The sequence below is a fragment of the Debaryomyces fabryi genome (assembly GCF_001447935.2).
Source record: "Debaryomyces fabryi strain CBS 789 chromosome Unknown contig00028, whole genome shotgun sequence".
NCBI classification, from domain to species: Eukaryota; Fungi; Ascomycota; class Pichiomycetes; order Serinales; family Debaryomycetaceae; genus Debaryomyces; species Debaryomyces fabryi.
In genome coordinates, this window is record NW_015385454.1 from 1 (window position 1) to 15,535 (window position 15,535).

Here is a 15,535-nt window from a genome sequence, read left to right on the forward strand (position 1 = left end):
TCAATATTAGACGAATTGTCAAGTGGGGAATCTAGAAAAGAGCCATTACAATCAAAAGAAATAAGAAACCTCCAAGATGTTGGAAAGAGATTAACCGATGAAGATAAAGCCAAATTATTACAGGAATTAGAAACAGCCGAGAGTGTTGAAGATATAGAGCGAATAGAACGGGCATTGCATAATGGATATATTTAAAATATTACCATTTAAGTAACATAATTCAGCAATGCTATAAGAAATTGTACTATAATTTACCAGTGTATAAACAAACTATTTATTTATATGTATATAAGGTTACATTTTTCTGTTATATTGTATAATTAATTGGTTCATTGTTTTAAAAACGTTATTCGTCAGATGAAATCGAAGTGAGCGCTATGGTTTTCCATGTTACCAGATTTCATGTTCAAATAATTTAATTTTATTAAAAGTCTCTTTCTAAATTTGAAGTTTAGAATTAGTCTAATTTGGTCATAACTGTCATCGGATTTGTATCTAGTCTGGCCTCTACTTCAATTTTCTTGGTTGAGGCTTTTTTTTAACTTTTTCTACAATTTTTCATATTGAAGACTTCTCTTAATTAATGAATATTGGCTATGTCCCTGACAAGACCGAAGCGTAAGGCCACTATTAATAAGTCTTATAATGACGCTATAGATGAGACTATTTTTGACGATAATTCGTCTAATAATTCGAATAACTTGAACAATTCCAAGAAGAAATCTTTGAAAAGGTCAAATACTCCTGAAACAGGTCTCAAGAACGGTACCTCAAGCGTTATAAACCCAAAAGCAATTCCATATAATTGGCAACCGCCACCCAGTCCGGTTGACTATTTTTCTTACAAATTGGACTTAGAAGATGCATATGTTGATATAGAGAATCAAATATTATTTTGTCCGAATCAACCTCCGATTCCAAGCTCATACGAACAAGTAAGAAAACGAAAATTAAAAGAGCCATTCAAGTTGACTAAAGGAGATTACATATACATGATCAGTGAACCACCAGGTGAACCGTATTATATTGGTCGTATTATGGGCTTCACGTCGAAAAATAATCGACATATTCACCATCATGAGAGTGAACAGAATTCTGCTGGTAGTTCTACAAACAGCCTGGAACTTGACATACAGGATAACAATAAACTTCATCATGAAAATGCTTCTAGTTACTTATTTCAAATCCAATGGTTCTATAGACCTAGGGATATTTCAAAATCTACCTCCGACTCAAGACTATTGTACGCATCTATGCACACAGATACCTGTCCTTTACAGAGCTTTAGAGGCTTGGTAACTGTTAAACATAAACAAGATGTTGAATATGAATTCAATAGTATTACCAATGACATTTCCGAAAACAACGGTAAATCATCATCACCAGCATCATTAAACAGTTTAGAAATGTATTCTCAGCAACCGAATTGCTTTTATTTTGATAAACTTTTTGACAGATACATGATCAGATTTTACGATATACTACTGACTGCAAGCTTGCTAAGAACTATTAATAATGATGACAATAAAAGCAAGAATTTTCTTACAGCATTGAATAAGAGATTTGAGTTTATATTTGTCGAAAGCAATAGAACTAAATCTTTTGTGAATGGGTTCTCTTCTGACTCTTGTAATTGTGAGATATGTGGACAATGGTGTTCTGGACAGGACTCTGTGACATGTGCTGGTTGTGAGAAACATTATCATATGTTCTGTCTTGATCCTCCTTTATTACGAAAACCAAGTAGGGGGTTTTCATGGTCGTGTGCTCCTTGTACAAAACAACATGATCTTGAGCACCAAAGCAAGAAGATGTTCATGCTTTCTCATGATAACAAACTGTCTAATGAGAAGGAGCTTTCCAACGAAATCAATGGATTAGATTCACCAACATCTCCACACCATGACCTGTCTGGCGACGCAGATGACGAAGAGATTAAACCAACAACGAACTCAATCCTACCAAAATATGAATTAATGGCAATAGAATTTTTAAAGAATGATTCGCATTTAACTTTTGAACAAAGAAGACTAAAGGAAGAATGGTGTATGCGCTACTTAGGAATGTACTCTAGATTAGAAGATGGGGTCGATCTTGATGACAGATCTCCTTATCCTAGAGCATCCACAAGGTTGGGAGCAAAGCATCAAGCAACGAATATTCCTGAGGTATATGATCACCCAATCGTATATTATGATTTAGATAAGCAATCAAATTCCAATGGCACAGTAAGAAAAAAATCTTCTGTAAAAAAGAATGGAAGTAAAACAAAAAAACACGATGCTTCAGATACAGTTAAGCTACCTGTTCCAGATCAATTTAAAGATATTTCTCCAAAAGAATACCCTCAATGGCTACAACCAAGACCAAAGGGATATATAGAACGTGGTGTGGATGATGGTGAAGGTGTTACTTGTTCTTTAATGTGGAAACCACTAGATGAAGACTATCAAGACAATTTTCAAAGGTTAGATGCCTTTGTTGAACAATGTTCACCAATAGCGGAAAAGTTGAATATATTAGCAACATCACCAAATTTTGTCGATGCAATTCTTAAAGCTTACTTCGACAATAATGGAAATACTGATAAAGCACATGACGAGGTATCTAACTTAACCAGAAAATCTTTAAGGGAGCCTACCCTTTCAAAAGAAGAAATTAAGAGATTTGAAGCTGGTGTAAAAAAATATGGTAGTGAACTATATCCAGTTTATAAAGAAGTTAAAACTAAACCATTGTCTATGATTGTGAGATTTTATTACCTTTGGAAAAAATCCGAGAATGGTAGATTAATTTGGGGTAATTTTGAAGGAAGAATGCATAAGAAATTACAGAGCATTGTTAAAGAAGAGCATTCATCGAAGGCTAATTCTATGAATCATCCTCCAACCATTGATTTCTTAGCTGATCACAATGATGATTCAGCGTATGAAGTAGAAAAAATTGTTAGCAATAACTCTAATTTTGCATGTAAGCATTGTCGGACTCACCAGTCTCTTCAATGGTTCAGAATAACCGGTTATGATGCTAACACAAAATTTGAAAAAGGTACGCACGAAGATCTTGATAAAGATGCAGTAATAGGTTTATGTTTCAGATGTGCAAGATTATGGAGAAGATATGCGGTTGTGTGGGAAGATCCAACTGAAGTTGAGAAAAAGAACAATAAGCCGGTAGGTGGATGGAAGAAGAAAGTTGAATTTGAACTAGTACGGGATTCTCAAATGATCTTAGAAGAGTCGGAAGCCCTTGGTGGTGGATTATCGTATGACAATAAGAAGCCTCCTTCATGTATCATTAATGGAACTGCCTCGAAGTCAAGAAAGCTGATACCAAAAAAGGCTAATTCTAATATAGGTGACATTACAAACAATTCTACTGTAAAACTGAAAGGTTCAAGTAAGGAAGAAAATCCTACTAAGAAGCGAAAGGTTGGTTCTACGCCTAGTAAACCTACTACAACTAATATTCCTAATACAAAGAAACCAAATTCTAATAAATCTAAGGCTGTGGCCAAATCGACTAAGGCAACCAGCGTTAAAACAACTAAGGTAAAGAAAGATACTTCTTCCCAAAAAGTTACGCAAAGCACTACCAAGGTTAAACCAGATAAGAAAGAATTGATTAAGGACTCGGATCAGGAAAAGCCTGAATCTGCCACTACGAATGCACTGAAATCCAAACGTAAGAGAAGTCAATCTTCGCTCATGGAAGACTCAAAACTGGAGAAGAAGCCTTCCACTACAGTGAAAAAGGAGCCTATGCCAGGAGTTATAAATTCAAGCTCTACACTTCCCAACAAAAGACAAAAGAAATATGTTGACCCTTCTCTATCGAATCGTATTATTAACCCAATATTGAACAGTAATTATATTGCATCTTTGCCAATCAAGAGAATAAAGTTGGATAAGAAGTCAACACCTTTGATGACGAATGAAATATTAAGCAACGTTATTAAATCATTCAAAAGTAAGCAGCTTACTGATCTTGGCACACAGTTACAAGCTTATCCAATACCTAATAATGCTGTGGTAGAGCTTCCATTCCTGCCATTAGATAGAAAATGTTGTGTTTGTGATGAGGAAGACAAAAATGAAGCTTCTGCACCAGAAATGCTTATTTGTTCGAATTGCGGTGTGAATGCACATATTTCTTGTACGGGTCTTTCAATTCCTGATCAAATACCAAGGCCTATAAAGCAATGGTTATGTGAACCATGTATCAACGATTTAAACCCCCATTATTCTACTTTATATTCCTGTTGTTTATGTCTAGCCAATGAATCAAACTATGAGCTATCCATATTGGGACATCCTTCGGTTAGACCAGATTACTTAAAACCAATATATGGTTCAGGAAAGTGGTGTCACTTGGTTTGTGCATTGTTTAATTCTGATTTGGTCAATTTCAGATCGATCTCGTCTACTGCTTTCAATCTGAAAAGGTTATATAAGGAAGAAGTGATAGACCAGTATTCAATCATTGAATCCATTCATAATTTTACTGCTATTGAAAACGTCTCAGAGATCTACTTGCAAAATTATACGTCGAAGTGTGGTATATGCTATACAACTAATGGTTCGTTAATTGCTTGTGATACCTGTAAGCTAGCTAATGAAGATTCCATGAAATACCATATCACCTGTGCTCAAGATACCCCAAATTTCAAATTAGGTTTTAAGTTATGCTCTCAAAGACTTAACGACAAAGATAATAAGCTTGTGAAGATCGACGAAGAATACGGTAAATTGCAACCTACATTACTCTGTCCAATTCATGCTACTTCCTCGAAGATTTATAGTATGAGAGCTTTGGGTAAAAGAGTATATGGTATTAGTAGAGATGAGCTTAAACCTATTATCCAAATCTACTTGGAAGACCTAGTCAAGAGTAACAACGCAAGTAACAAGTTAACTGGGCCTCAATTAAAGTCCAATACTTATATAAAAATGATAAAGGCTTACGAAGAACAAGAAAAAAATCATAAGCTGAAAAATAATTATTTGAAGTTGCTAAATCTGTCGAATATTATAAGCGTGAAGAAGTCTAGTGACGTAAAATCGTGTGGAAGATGTAAAACTACAGCATCTCCTATGTGGTGGATAGAAAAAAGTAATAATAACAATAGCAATTTCAATGAAGTTTCTGGTTCTGCAAACCAAAACTTCCTTTGTCAAACTTGCTATCATGTAAGAGATGAAGATAAAGAATTAACTCCAGAACCTGAAAGTCAACATTTATTTGATCTGCTTAATGAGCCATTGGATGGAGAAATTTATGGTTTACAAAACAACGATGATAATTTATCGGATATCTATACAAAAGAGACGAGCAACAAAATGGAAACTATTGCCTCTTCTGAAAATACAAGATCAAGAATAACAATAGGCGACATCTTAAGCTGAAACTTTTTTACCGTAAATTGGTTTCAATTTTCTAGAAATTAGATTCTTCTTACATTTAATTCACTCACTATATAGTGGTTAGTCATATATATATCATTTGCATCTAATCTTAAGTTAACGAAACTAAACGTAGTTTGAAATGTCGCAAGTAAATGTTATAAAAATGTCGTATGTATATGTTTTTCAGAAAAGTTCATTTCATTACTGGCAACCTAATACACTTTAGAGTATAATCTTCAAGATGATTCAATTGGAAGAACGAGATATGCCTGTAATACCAGGTACAATTCTTGATAGGAACGAAACACAGGAATTAAGATTAATGGTGGCTGATTTATTAGGTAGAAGAAATCCATCATTTCCTGGATCTCAGCCAATATCATTTGAAAGGCACCATTTGACAGATACATTGATGAATAAAGAATACTATGTATGTGAGAAATCTGACGGATTACGTTGCTTGCTATTTATAATAAACCATCCCGAAAGAGGCGAAGGTGTCTTCTTAATAACTAGAGAAAACGATTATTACTACATTCCTAACATACACTTTCCTTTAACAAACAACGAGGAAAAAGGTAAAACATACCACCATGGTACTTTATTAGATGGAGAATTGGTTCTTGAAACAAAAAATGTATCGGAGCCTGTATTAAGATATTGTATATTTGATGCGTTAGCTATTAATGGGAAAGATATAACTAAGAGGCCCTTACCTAAGAGGCTTGGTTATATTACAGAGCAAGTGATGAAACCATTCGACAATTTTAAACGTAAGAATCCTGAAATTGTGAATTCCCCTGAATTTCCTTTTAAAGTTAGCTTTAAATTAATGACATCCTCGTATCACGCTGATGATGTCTTATCTAAAAAGGATCAATTATTCCACGAGTCAGACGGTTTAATTTTTACTTGTGCGGAGACACCATATGTATTTGGTACTGATAGTACATTATTAAAGTGGAAGCCAGCTCATGAAAATACAATTGATTACAAAATGGAAATGATCTTTAGTAAGTTTCAAGACCCTGATTTAGATCCAAGGGATCCAGACTCTACGTACACAGACTATGATTCTAAGCCTGAATTGATAAAGTTAAGGGTTTGGAAAGGTGGTGCAGACTATGAGGACTTTACAAAATTATCCTTAGAAGATGAAGATTGGGAGAAGTTGAAGAATTTGGGTCAACCTTTACAAGGAAGAATAGTTGAATGTCGTAAGAAGCTTTCAGAGCCAGGTTTTTGGGAAATGTTACGCTTTAGGAACGACAAGAGTAATGGTAATCATATTTCCGTTGTTGATAAAATTTTACATAGTATTCAAGATGGGGTGAGCGAAGAAGAATTAATTGAGGCATGTCCTAAAATTGGCAAAGCATGGAAGAAAAGGATTTATGAAAAGTCTCAAGGTAACAGATCCCTGTATAGCGATACTGGAAGGCCACATCCCGAATCTAATAGAGAAGATGAACCTGCATCGAAAAGAACTAAAATTGATATGGAAGAGCCTGAGTCTAACGGCTTTGATAATATTAATGAGGATTCAAGGAGTCAAGATAATGCATCTAAACAAAACTCAGGAGAATTTCAGGATATCCCAACTTATGAAGATAGTGACGAAGAATGAACTGAAGAAATAAATAATGTACTATAGAAATTTGCTGAAATGACAGTTTGTAACATTAACAAGATTCAAATACTAAATAAAAATGTATCGATAGAAATTTTAAAGAGCTGTTTCCTCGTAAGCTGGAGGAACTATATCAAATTTATTAGCAGATATTAAATCCAAGACAATATTGTCGTTCCTTTGCTGCATATCAGAATAGCAAGGAGGTGATTCGGATGCAATTTCTGAATCATGACTCAACAACTTTATAGGTGCTGTAAATGAAAGCTCAATTTTTTTAAATCTTGTAGCATCCGTCCTTTTCTCATGATAGTTTGAGTAGCCAGGAAATGTAACGGATTCTAATGCCTCTATAGATTTCTCGCTTGCAGATGACACAGTGCTATTTGTTCGAGACACCTCATAATTCTGTTTATTTTTGATCTGATTGTACCTTTCACACTCGCTTACTTCTACTGTGACCTTCAATGTATGCGAGCTTATAAACCCTTTATTGGCATTATTTATACTAGGATAAATAGTTTTTTTCAATTTTTGATTTGATTTATCATATATCGTCCCGTTTGAGGGAATCTTTAGACAAATCTCAAAGTTATAGGAGCCATTCTTCGTTACTAAGGACTGAAAATTGAACATTCTCTTATACAACAAAATCTTGTCAGTTTCAGTATATTTCTTTTTGTAGTTTGAGCAAACGTATTTATCAAACGTTAAAGTCTGCACAATCCAAATGGATACACCGTGTAAAGTGAAATATTGGCACTCTGGCTCGATTGGATAAATTCTAAATATAGACAAGAAAGGAGAACCTTGAAATGCTATTTTATTTTGAAAGCTGAACTCATAAACTAGTAGGTCCCTCCAATTCCCTGTAGCCATTATGGAATCATTAAATAAGGTTTCTGGAACACATCTCACTAACTTAACATCTTGAGATTTTCGAGACATTTTGACTCCATTACAGTTGCTTGTTTCATACTTCAAGCAGGTTTCTATTACATAATTGATATTCAAATGACGACTATCAAAAGTCTCTGGTAATAATGTATCAATTATAAAATGAAATGGGAATGTATAGGTGCCGATCTGTATATCTTTTGCATATTGGTAATCCCAGGTAAATATTTCATCCACAAGTGGTTTCGTGATTTTCTTCCTCTTGGCGAATAAGGGCTCCAGAATATCTATAGCTTCGAATTCAATAATTGTTTCACTCAATTCTCCGTGGAATATGACAGATATATCACTAATCTTTGTTGGTCTTAGGATCTGTAATACTACAATGCCTCTTAAAATCGGGGGAGTCGTTAATTTGAAGTCTTCCTCGCATAGTCCTCTTTGATATATGGTCGGGTTAAGAACCTGTAAGTGAAGCTTGAAGTTACTACAACTAATATCATTGTATAATTCATTTAATTTGGTGACCGTAGAACTTATTGATTTCCAATTTCTCATTGTAAGTCTTTGCAGCGGCTAATAACTATGAGTGATACAATGACTAGAATTTAATACCTGATAATGTGTATTGATTAATGGCTTGAGCTCCTCTGTTATAGACACTGTAATACGTCCTAAGTGGTAATTAGACGGTAATTTGTTTATGTATCAAAAATTCCTTTTTCATAAAAGGTTGCAACAACTCGGTTAAATATTTTGGCCAGGACCGTAAAAATTCCTTTTTCCTAGAAGTTAGCTTCCCGTTACCTTTTTATTGGGAAAACATAATATTTAAACATGATTTTCGGGCATCTTTACTGCTTTTGTTCTGATATCCCTGGTTTCCAAGACTAGGTCCGATATATGCTCGACAATGCAGTTTTTTTAACCGACTTGGTGGTGTTTCAAACTTGATTCGAAGATCTCTTACTAAAATATTACAATTACTATGTAAGGTACACGTTTATAATCAGTTTCAAGGTCTATTATCAATATCCAATGCATTCCCAATGTTTAGTCTGAGCTTGATATTCTGAATGCCCCACTTCTTTACGATACAACACATTCTATGACATTATTTATTAATAGATATTATACAAGATACTAACGTTCAAGATTAATATTATTGCCAAACTTGGCATATAGCTGTTTCTTATAGCTTTCCAACTGGTCGTCGATCTCTTCGACCAACGATTCGATGTTGCTGATCTTCTCCGTCAACACTTCATTGTCGACCTCAATTCTTTCAATCACCTTATTAACTTTCATGAATATGAAAACTTCACCAACTTTATACTGAATCTTCTCGTCTTCGTCCAACAATTCAATTTCTAACGATAAATCATCGAGATATTCCTTTTCCTCTTTGAGTTTCTTCAAGACTTCCAAATTCTCATCTTTTTTATTTATCAAAGTGGAGAATTTGTTGATTTTCTGTTGGTCATCCCAGGACACCTCAGTGGCTGTATTCCTTTGTCCGTCCGGTAATAATTCCATTATATATCCGTCTATACCACAATCATTCGTTACACCTACACTGTTGAAGTCGGATGGAAAAATATAGACTCGGTCGTGTGATGGCAACTTTTCATCTACTATACTTCAAACCCTCCAACCACTGTTGCAGCCATTATAGTCGATCACCCATAGTTCAGACTTTCATGATATTTGCTTATATTGCGGGGATATACTTTGTACCATACCATTAAAAGAATATGTGATTGTCAAAAGTTCATGATTACTATCTGCTACAGGTACAATTTGGTATAGTATGACTCTCACAAATTGTGGTATTCCCCCCTTCAGAGCTACGAAACACTTAACTAGACTATGGTGAAACAAAATTCATTATATCGGCGCCGATGAGGATCAAAGCCATTTACTCTAGGGCATCATCGTTTACCCCAGAAACAAACTTTTTGGAATCCACAAAGTGCAACTCGCGGAGTATAGCCGTAAGCAAAAAAAAAAAATCCTCTAACATCAACAGATGCCGACACGAGCCTGTTATAAATAGAAGAGCGTTTCCTTATACGATTATATATAGATAAGTTATAGAGTATACGTCCTATTATCGAGATAATAAAATGACGTTTATTACGGGAGACGACTATAGATTAGTTAATGTTACAGACCAAGACAAGGTTAATTTCACTCGACTTCAAAACTCTCAATCTTGGAAGGGCCAATTATCGACAGATAATTATATTGAAAGGGAATATGTGTTAGGAAAGTCAAAGATTGCCCTGTCAGATAAGAATAGGTTGCTTGTGTTTATGCTCCAAGATATTAAGAACCCAGAAGACAAGTTATGCTCTGTTGAATTGCTTATTAGACAATCGTGGAAGTTCACCTGGGACAAGGATACAGACAAGGTTGTTAAGAAAAACATATTATCGGCATGTATAGGTGGTGTTTTCACATATTCTGAACATAGAGGTAAGGGATTGGCCAAGATTATGATTGATAAAGTCGTTGAGTTGAGTAAGAGTCAGTATGTGGGGGCCGATGGATTTACGTTCTTATACTCTGAGGTTGGAGAATATTACGCCAGAAATGGATTCAGGTCTTTTGGAGTTCCGTTGTTGAATTTTCCTTTGTCTCAGACTGGTGAAGACTACGACGCCATAGTCAAGCAAGATGAAGATGATATTCAGTTGATCAAGTATCACGATTTTCAAGGATTAATGGAGATTTATAATAAGCAATTTGAAACAGAGATGTTAAATAAAACTAAAAAAGATCATAAGACCAGAGTTAGCATTGATCCTAGTCTGGACTTCATTGATTGGTTCCATTTAAGAGCTAAGTTTATCAGTCACAAATTATTTCACCGTCACTTGGACATTGATAGCTCTTTACCATACGATGAGTTAATTAAGAAATTTCAAACAATAGACCCCACCAATTTCGGAATACAAATTAAGACCAAACTGGGCCAGTTGATTGGTTTCATCTCTTGGACTTACGATTGGAACCTTACCAAAACTAATACGTATGAAAATTATGTAACTGTTTTGAAGATTGTCACTATGCCTCAATTTGATAATTTGAAATATTCGATCAAATTAATCAAATTAATGAAGACGTATCTTGAACACATGAATGCTGCAAATGATGAAGTTCATGGAAATTTCGTTAAAACTATAATTTGGGAGTCTGAGATATCTAATGAAGTTAAAGATTTTTTACTTACAGAATATAAAGGTACCGATGGAATTGAAAATGGTTCCAGAAGTGCTATTTTAATCAATAATGATAAAGAAGACAAATTACTTGGGACTGGTGATTTAATTTGGGAGAATAATACCAAATTACCTTGGTTCTAGGTTGTCTATTCCTTATAAATTGTCCTGGAGCAATTGTATACTTTTCCACGGATATACATAATTACTAGATAATAGCTACTGTATATATAGTTACTAAATATAATTATGAATCCCATATATGATTGTAATGATACATAGCTTGTAACCATATGGATTCAAGCATATTATAATTAGTTAAGTAATGGCTTGAGTTTGCCGGCGCCTTGTAAAGCTTGAAGATCCGAATTGCCACCAATATGTTTCTTGTTGATAAAAACATTTGGAACAGTGTTTTGTCCCGTCATTTCACGCAAAGCGTCTTGTATTTCTCTGCCATTATTCGAAGTGTTCAACTCGACTACTTTAAAGTCAGGCGTTAAGGACTTTATTAAATTTTTGGTTGAATCACAGTATGGACAATATGTCTTCAGAAAAATTAAAATTTTGTTACTGTCAATTAGGCTTTGAATTTCAGCTTTCGTTGCTGCCGATACTGGAGGTGAAACGAACCACGATTTGATATATTCAAGCATTATGTCTATGTTTATTTCTATGTCTATTTATTCGTAATTATCGATATATTTTAATCTCATTTCCATAACTGAGTTGAAAATTGAGGAATCGTTTTTATGTAATCTCAAAACTATATCATTTGCATCCCAATCTTTTAATTCGTACTCTTTGATTTTATCTTTAACATCACATAATTCATGATAATACTTCTGGTGTTTAGCGATCAATTCATCATCCAATTTAGGGATCTTGGAATTTTGCAATAAAAATTCACCACCAGTATTTTCAAAGATATTGAATACAAGTGAAATTAAAGCTAATAAACTTTTAATTTGAGTTGAATGCTCCTGAGTAAGTTCGTTCAAATTAATAGGATCAGTACATAAACTCTTCTTTGTAGATCTTAGGTGATACCTGATAGGATCATTTTCAATATCATTACATATATGGAATATCCAATCCAAATCGAAGAGTGGCCCAGTTGGATAAGGAATTAATTTAGAATACTTATAGTCGCCCAAGATATCAATAGCTTTGCGAATTAATGAGTATTGTGATGTTCCTGAAGGGTATCTGTCGTAGACGCCGTCTTTCAAATCAGTTGGTGGATCTGGAAATTTGGCGAAGTTTGATCTAAGCTCGTCAGAAATGTTTACGTTGGGAATGTCTAGCCTGTACAAGATCCCCTTAATGTTACCCCAGTGGACGAAACTTTTAAGGGCAATAAGAACATCTGGGTTATTTAGTGCCTCTGGCCCGAAATGTTGGTTAACATAGTGTTTAATGTAATGACTATCCAATTTGATTCCAATGTGATGATCGGTGTGCAAGAAATTTAATTTTGAGCACACCATTATGTCAAGTCCTTTACGAACATGATCATCGGTGACACCTTTGAAGTATACAAGGGCCTCATCCTTACTCACTAAGGGGTCAAATTTCGAATTTTTATAGTTCACCACCGAGCTATTCTCCTCTTCGTACCATTTATTGGTCTCTAGTTGGTTGGCCACACCAATGATTGAGAGACATAATTCAGGGAATTCTTCGAGAATTGCACCTCCATTGATACTCTTTAGGATGTGATATGACAGTATCACTCCCATCTTGGCTGAAACATTTTCAGGGCATATAATAAGATGCTTTTCTTCTTCTCTAACTCTTTGAAAATGATTGTTGACAAACTTATATTTTCTGCCTTTTTTATTGTACTCCACTTTGTTCAACTCATCTATGGAACTGAGAATCTTATCACTGATAGCAACTAGTGCATCTGATGTGCAAATCATCTTTGGTGAAAATAAGAATGATGTAAACAGAAGTGTTGATCTAATTATCAAAGGTAAATAAATATCGTGCGTAGGTCGAGTCGATACCGAAAACAGAAATATCGAATTTTGCACCCTTCACAGGCTATCCCATCCCTTCTGTCAGATATGTGTCTTGTTAGAGACCACTACATAAAGTAATAAATGGCAGGCTTAACTATATCTGGTGAATTCGATAGTATAAAACAAGCGAAGTTTTGTAACCCCAGATTTCAAGTCAACACTTTGGCGTTTCGTTTCGAACACAAATGTTCAACGTTCTTTCTACAAAACACATTTTAACCCGTTAAGCGTTAATTAAATATATATAGAAATATAATATAATCCAGCAATGCTGGTTCCATACGTATATGCAATATAATAAATATTCATGTGTATTCATGTGGAGCCACTACGTCGACAAACCAGCGTCGACTCTTCAGTTTACTCCTATGCGTTTATTTTAGTCCACTCGCCGGTGGCACCTATGAATTCAATTTTCTTTGTTCCTTTAACATTTTTATTTTACGTCTTCTGGCATTTATAAACCAGTTCAGCAATTGTTGATGGTTCAATCCTGTGGCAATCATTAACTGGTTCTTTTCGAACGAATTTGGGTATGGGTGATTGAGGTGGTCGTTTAACCAATTTATGAGGATGTAGGTAGTTTCTTTTGGGAGATTGTTTCTAGTTTTGCGCTTGCACACTCCTGCGTCGCTCGCGAGCTTGGCTGGGTATTTTGACTCGTCTGAAGTGAAGTTGGTTGGAACCACGCCCGATACTGGTCTGGCTGGCTCAGATGATGCAGCTCTAGGTCTGTCGTATACTGGTCCTCCATATCTAGGAGTGGTATCAAAGCTGGGACGAGCCATACCTTCATATCTTGAGGCATACTGAGAAGACGTTTCATATCTTGGTGACACAGGCAACCTGGCCTGTTCATATCTAGGCGACATTTCAAATTTAGGTGACACGGCATACATTGGACCCTCATGCCTAGGCAAGGTCTCATATCTAGCTCCCATCTCAAAGCGAGAACCGTATCTAGGACGTTGGTAACTTCCAAAACGGGCCTCCATTGGTGGTGGGGGTCCTACTTCGTATCTTGGGAAGGATCCTTCATATGTTTGTTGGTACACCGGTCCTGACTCACGGAGTATATTGGATATTGGTGGTAAGCTAACTTTGTTATTCTGTATGTTGCTCATGGTACTTTTACACTGACATAACGTTCAATTTACGGCTCATGGACTTCTTTTGCCTCCTATATATATTAGCATGTAGTGCCAATATTTATATTTTCTGCCAACTTCTTGGTATATGCACCGGTACATAACCGTAACTAGATTCTTGTCACATCTATTCTTGTCTACTGTATGCCAAGGTTGCATTGCGAACCTTTGTTGTGCGTCTGGAACTCATCAGTTTCCGGACTACTTAATTTTTCTATACTCCGGTGCTTAAAATTTGTGCCAACTTTTAGAACTTCGATATCTCTTGCGTGTATTATACATCTGCTTGGTTACTAAATTATTATCACCCTAGTATCAACCCATATATCGTCATACATAGTCTAAAGTGCTAAGGTTACTGACTGGGGCTTTGCTTACAAAAGGGTCGTAAACTTTGACATCTGTCAAAATGCCAAGACTTCCGTATTAGTACGACGCACAAAAATTTCGCATCCACCTGCTTGACAACATAAATCCGCTAGATAAAATTCTTAACTATGGGCTGAGAAGAGAAGGTGCATGAGTTGTGAGCCCCAATTGTGTATAATTCTTGTCGTTTTGTTCTTGTCATTGACATCAAAGGGGTTGGTAGAACAAGATTCAAGCTATACGCGTATAAGGTCTGGGGTCGGGTCGGCAGGAGTAATCCTGTTCCGATTAAATTTTTAGAGATGGAGAACAGAACATGAAGACAGCTTGAGAAATATATGGGGTAATGGCAAAATCGTTGAGAGGCCTAGTGATGAAAAGCAAAATGGATGTGAAACGAATGTCATTTGGAAGAGGTGAGATTTGCAATGCTTATTATGCCCAACTGGACAGTCCTCTGAATTTGGACTCTGGGCTCTCTCGGGAATGCACAATGAAGGCTTTGCGAAATTGAAAACTTGTCGCGGGCTTATAAAAGATGAGAAGATGCGCTTTAATTAGTATTGGTGTATGGATGTAGTTTAGTCAAAAATAGCACGTTTACATGTTTTTTGAGACTATTTCTTAAGGTTTCTATTAAGGTTTTCATGTACCGACTTGCGCTTAATGATCACCGCAGCGGTGTCACTTGATGCCAAGACTTGGCAGCTGCATGGAAAAAGACTCCGGCCATATCGGTATCTAAGGGGTCTCGGGGGACGGTCCGATGTTAACTCGTATTTAGTAGTAAAGATCCTTTTGAATCCCCCCCCCGGATATATCGGTGGGGGCCTAA

The 15,535-nt window shown here is 35.6% G+C and overlaps 8 protein-coding genes across 8 annotated transcripts; 3 read left to right on the forward strand and 5 right to left on the reverse strand.

Annotated features, from left to right (window-relative positions):
* Positions 1-596: 596 nt before the first annotated feature.
* AC631_01829 (DNA-binding E3 ubiquitin-protein ligase) lies at positions 597-5,405 on the forward strand (the record flags this gene model as incomplete). Its single annotated transcript, XM_015610659.1, has 1 exon — positions 597-5,405. The coding sequence occupies one exon, from the start codon at positions 597-599 to the stop codon at positions 5,403-5,405; it is 4,809 nt and encodes a 1,602-aa protein (XP_015468467.1).
* A 265-nt stretch (positions 5,406-5,670) lies between these two features.
* On the forward strand, positions 5,671-7,032 carry CGT1 (mRNA guanylyltransferase; the record flags this gene model as incomplete). The annotated part of the gene is made up of 1 exon (XM_015610660.1): positions 5,671-7,032. The coding sequence occupies one exon, from the start codon at positions 5,671-5,673 to the stop codon at positions 7,030-7,032; it is 1,362 nt and encodes a 453-aa protein (XP_015468468.1).
* Positions 7,033-7,131: 99 nt separating this feature from the next.
* On the reverse strand, positions 7,132-8,490 carry AC631_01831 (uncharacterized protein; the record flags this gene model as incomplete). Its single annotated transcript, XM_015610661.1, has 1 exon — positions 7,132-8,490. The coding sequence occupies one exon, from the start codon at positions 8,488-8,490 to the stop codon at positions 7,132-7,134; it is 1,359 nt and encodes a 452-aa protein (XP_015468469.1).
* A 585-nt stretch (positions 8,491-9,075) lies between these two features.
* On the reverse strand, positions 9,076-9,468 carry AC631_01832 (tubulin-binding prefolding complex subunit; the record flags this gene model as incomplete). Its single annotated transcript, XM_015610662.1, has 1 exon — positions 9,076-9,468. One exon carries the CDS (start codon positions 9,466-9,468, stop codon positions 9,076-9,078), a length of 393 nt encoding a protein of 130 aa, XP_015468470.1.
* Positions 9,469-10,058: 590 nt separating this feature from the next.
* On the forward strand, positions 10,059-11,300 carry AC631_01833 (uncharacterized protein; the record flags this gene model as incomplete). The annotated part of the gene is made up of 1 exon (XM_015610663.1): positions 10,059-11,300. The coding sequence occupies one exon, from the start codon at positions 10,059-10,061 to the stop codon at positions 11,298-11,300; it is 1,242 nt and encodes a 413-aa protein (XP_015468471.1).
* A 170-nt stretch (positions 11,301-11,470) lies between these two features.
* Positions 11,471-11,812, reverse strand: AC631_01834 (glutaredoxin; the record flags this gene model as incomplete). The annotated part of the gene is made up of 1 exon (XM_015610664.1): positions 11,471-11,812. One exon carries the CDS (start codon positions 11,810-11,812, stop codon positions 11,471-11,473), a length of 342 nt encoding a protein of 113 aa, XP_015468472.1.
* A 27-nt stretch (positions 11,813-11,839) lies between these two features.
* On the reverse strand, positions 11,840-13,081 carry AC631_01835 (uncharacterized protein; the record flags this gene model as incomplete). Its single annotated transcript, XM_015610665.1, has 1 exon — positions 11,840-13,081. One exon carries the CDS (start codon positions 13,079-13,081, stop codon positions 11,840-11,842), a length of 1,242 nt encoding a protein of 413 aa, XP_015468473.1.
* A 503-nt stretch (positions 13,082-13,584) lies between these two features.
* CUP9 (transcription factor CUP9) lies at positions 13,585-14,307 on the reverse strand (the record flags this gene model as incomplete). The annotated part of the gene is made up of 1 exon (XM_015610666.1): positions 13,585-14,307. The coding sequence occupies one exon, from the start codon at positions 14,305-14,307 to the stop codon at positions 13,585-13,587; it is 723 nt and encodes a 240-aa protein (XP_015468474.1).
* Positions 14,308-15,535: the final 1,228 nt, after the last annotated feature.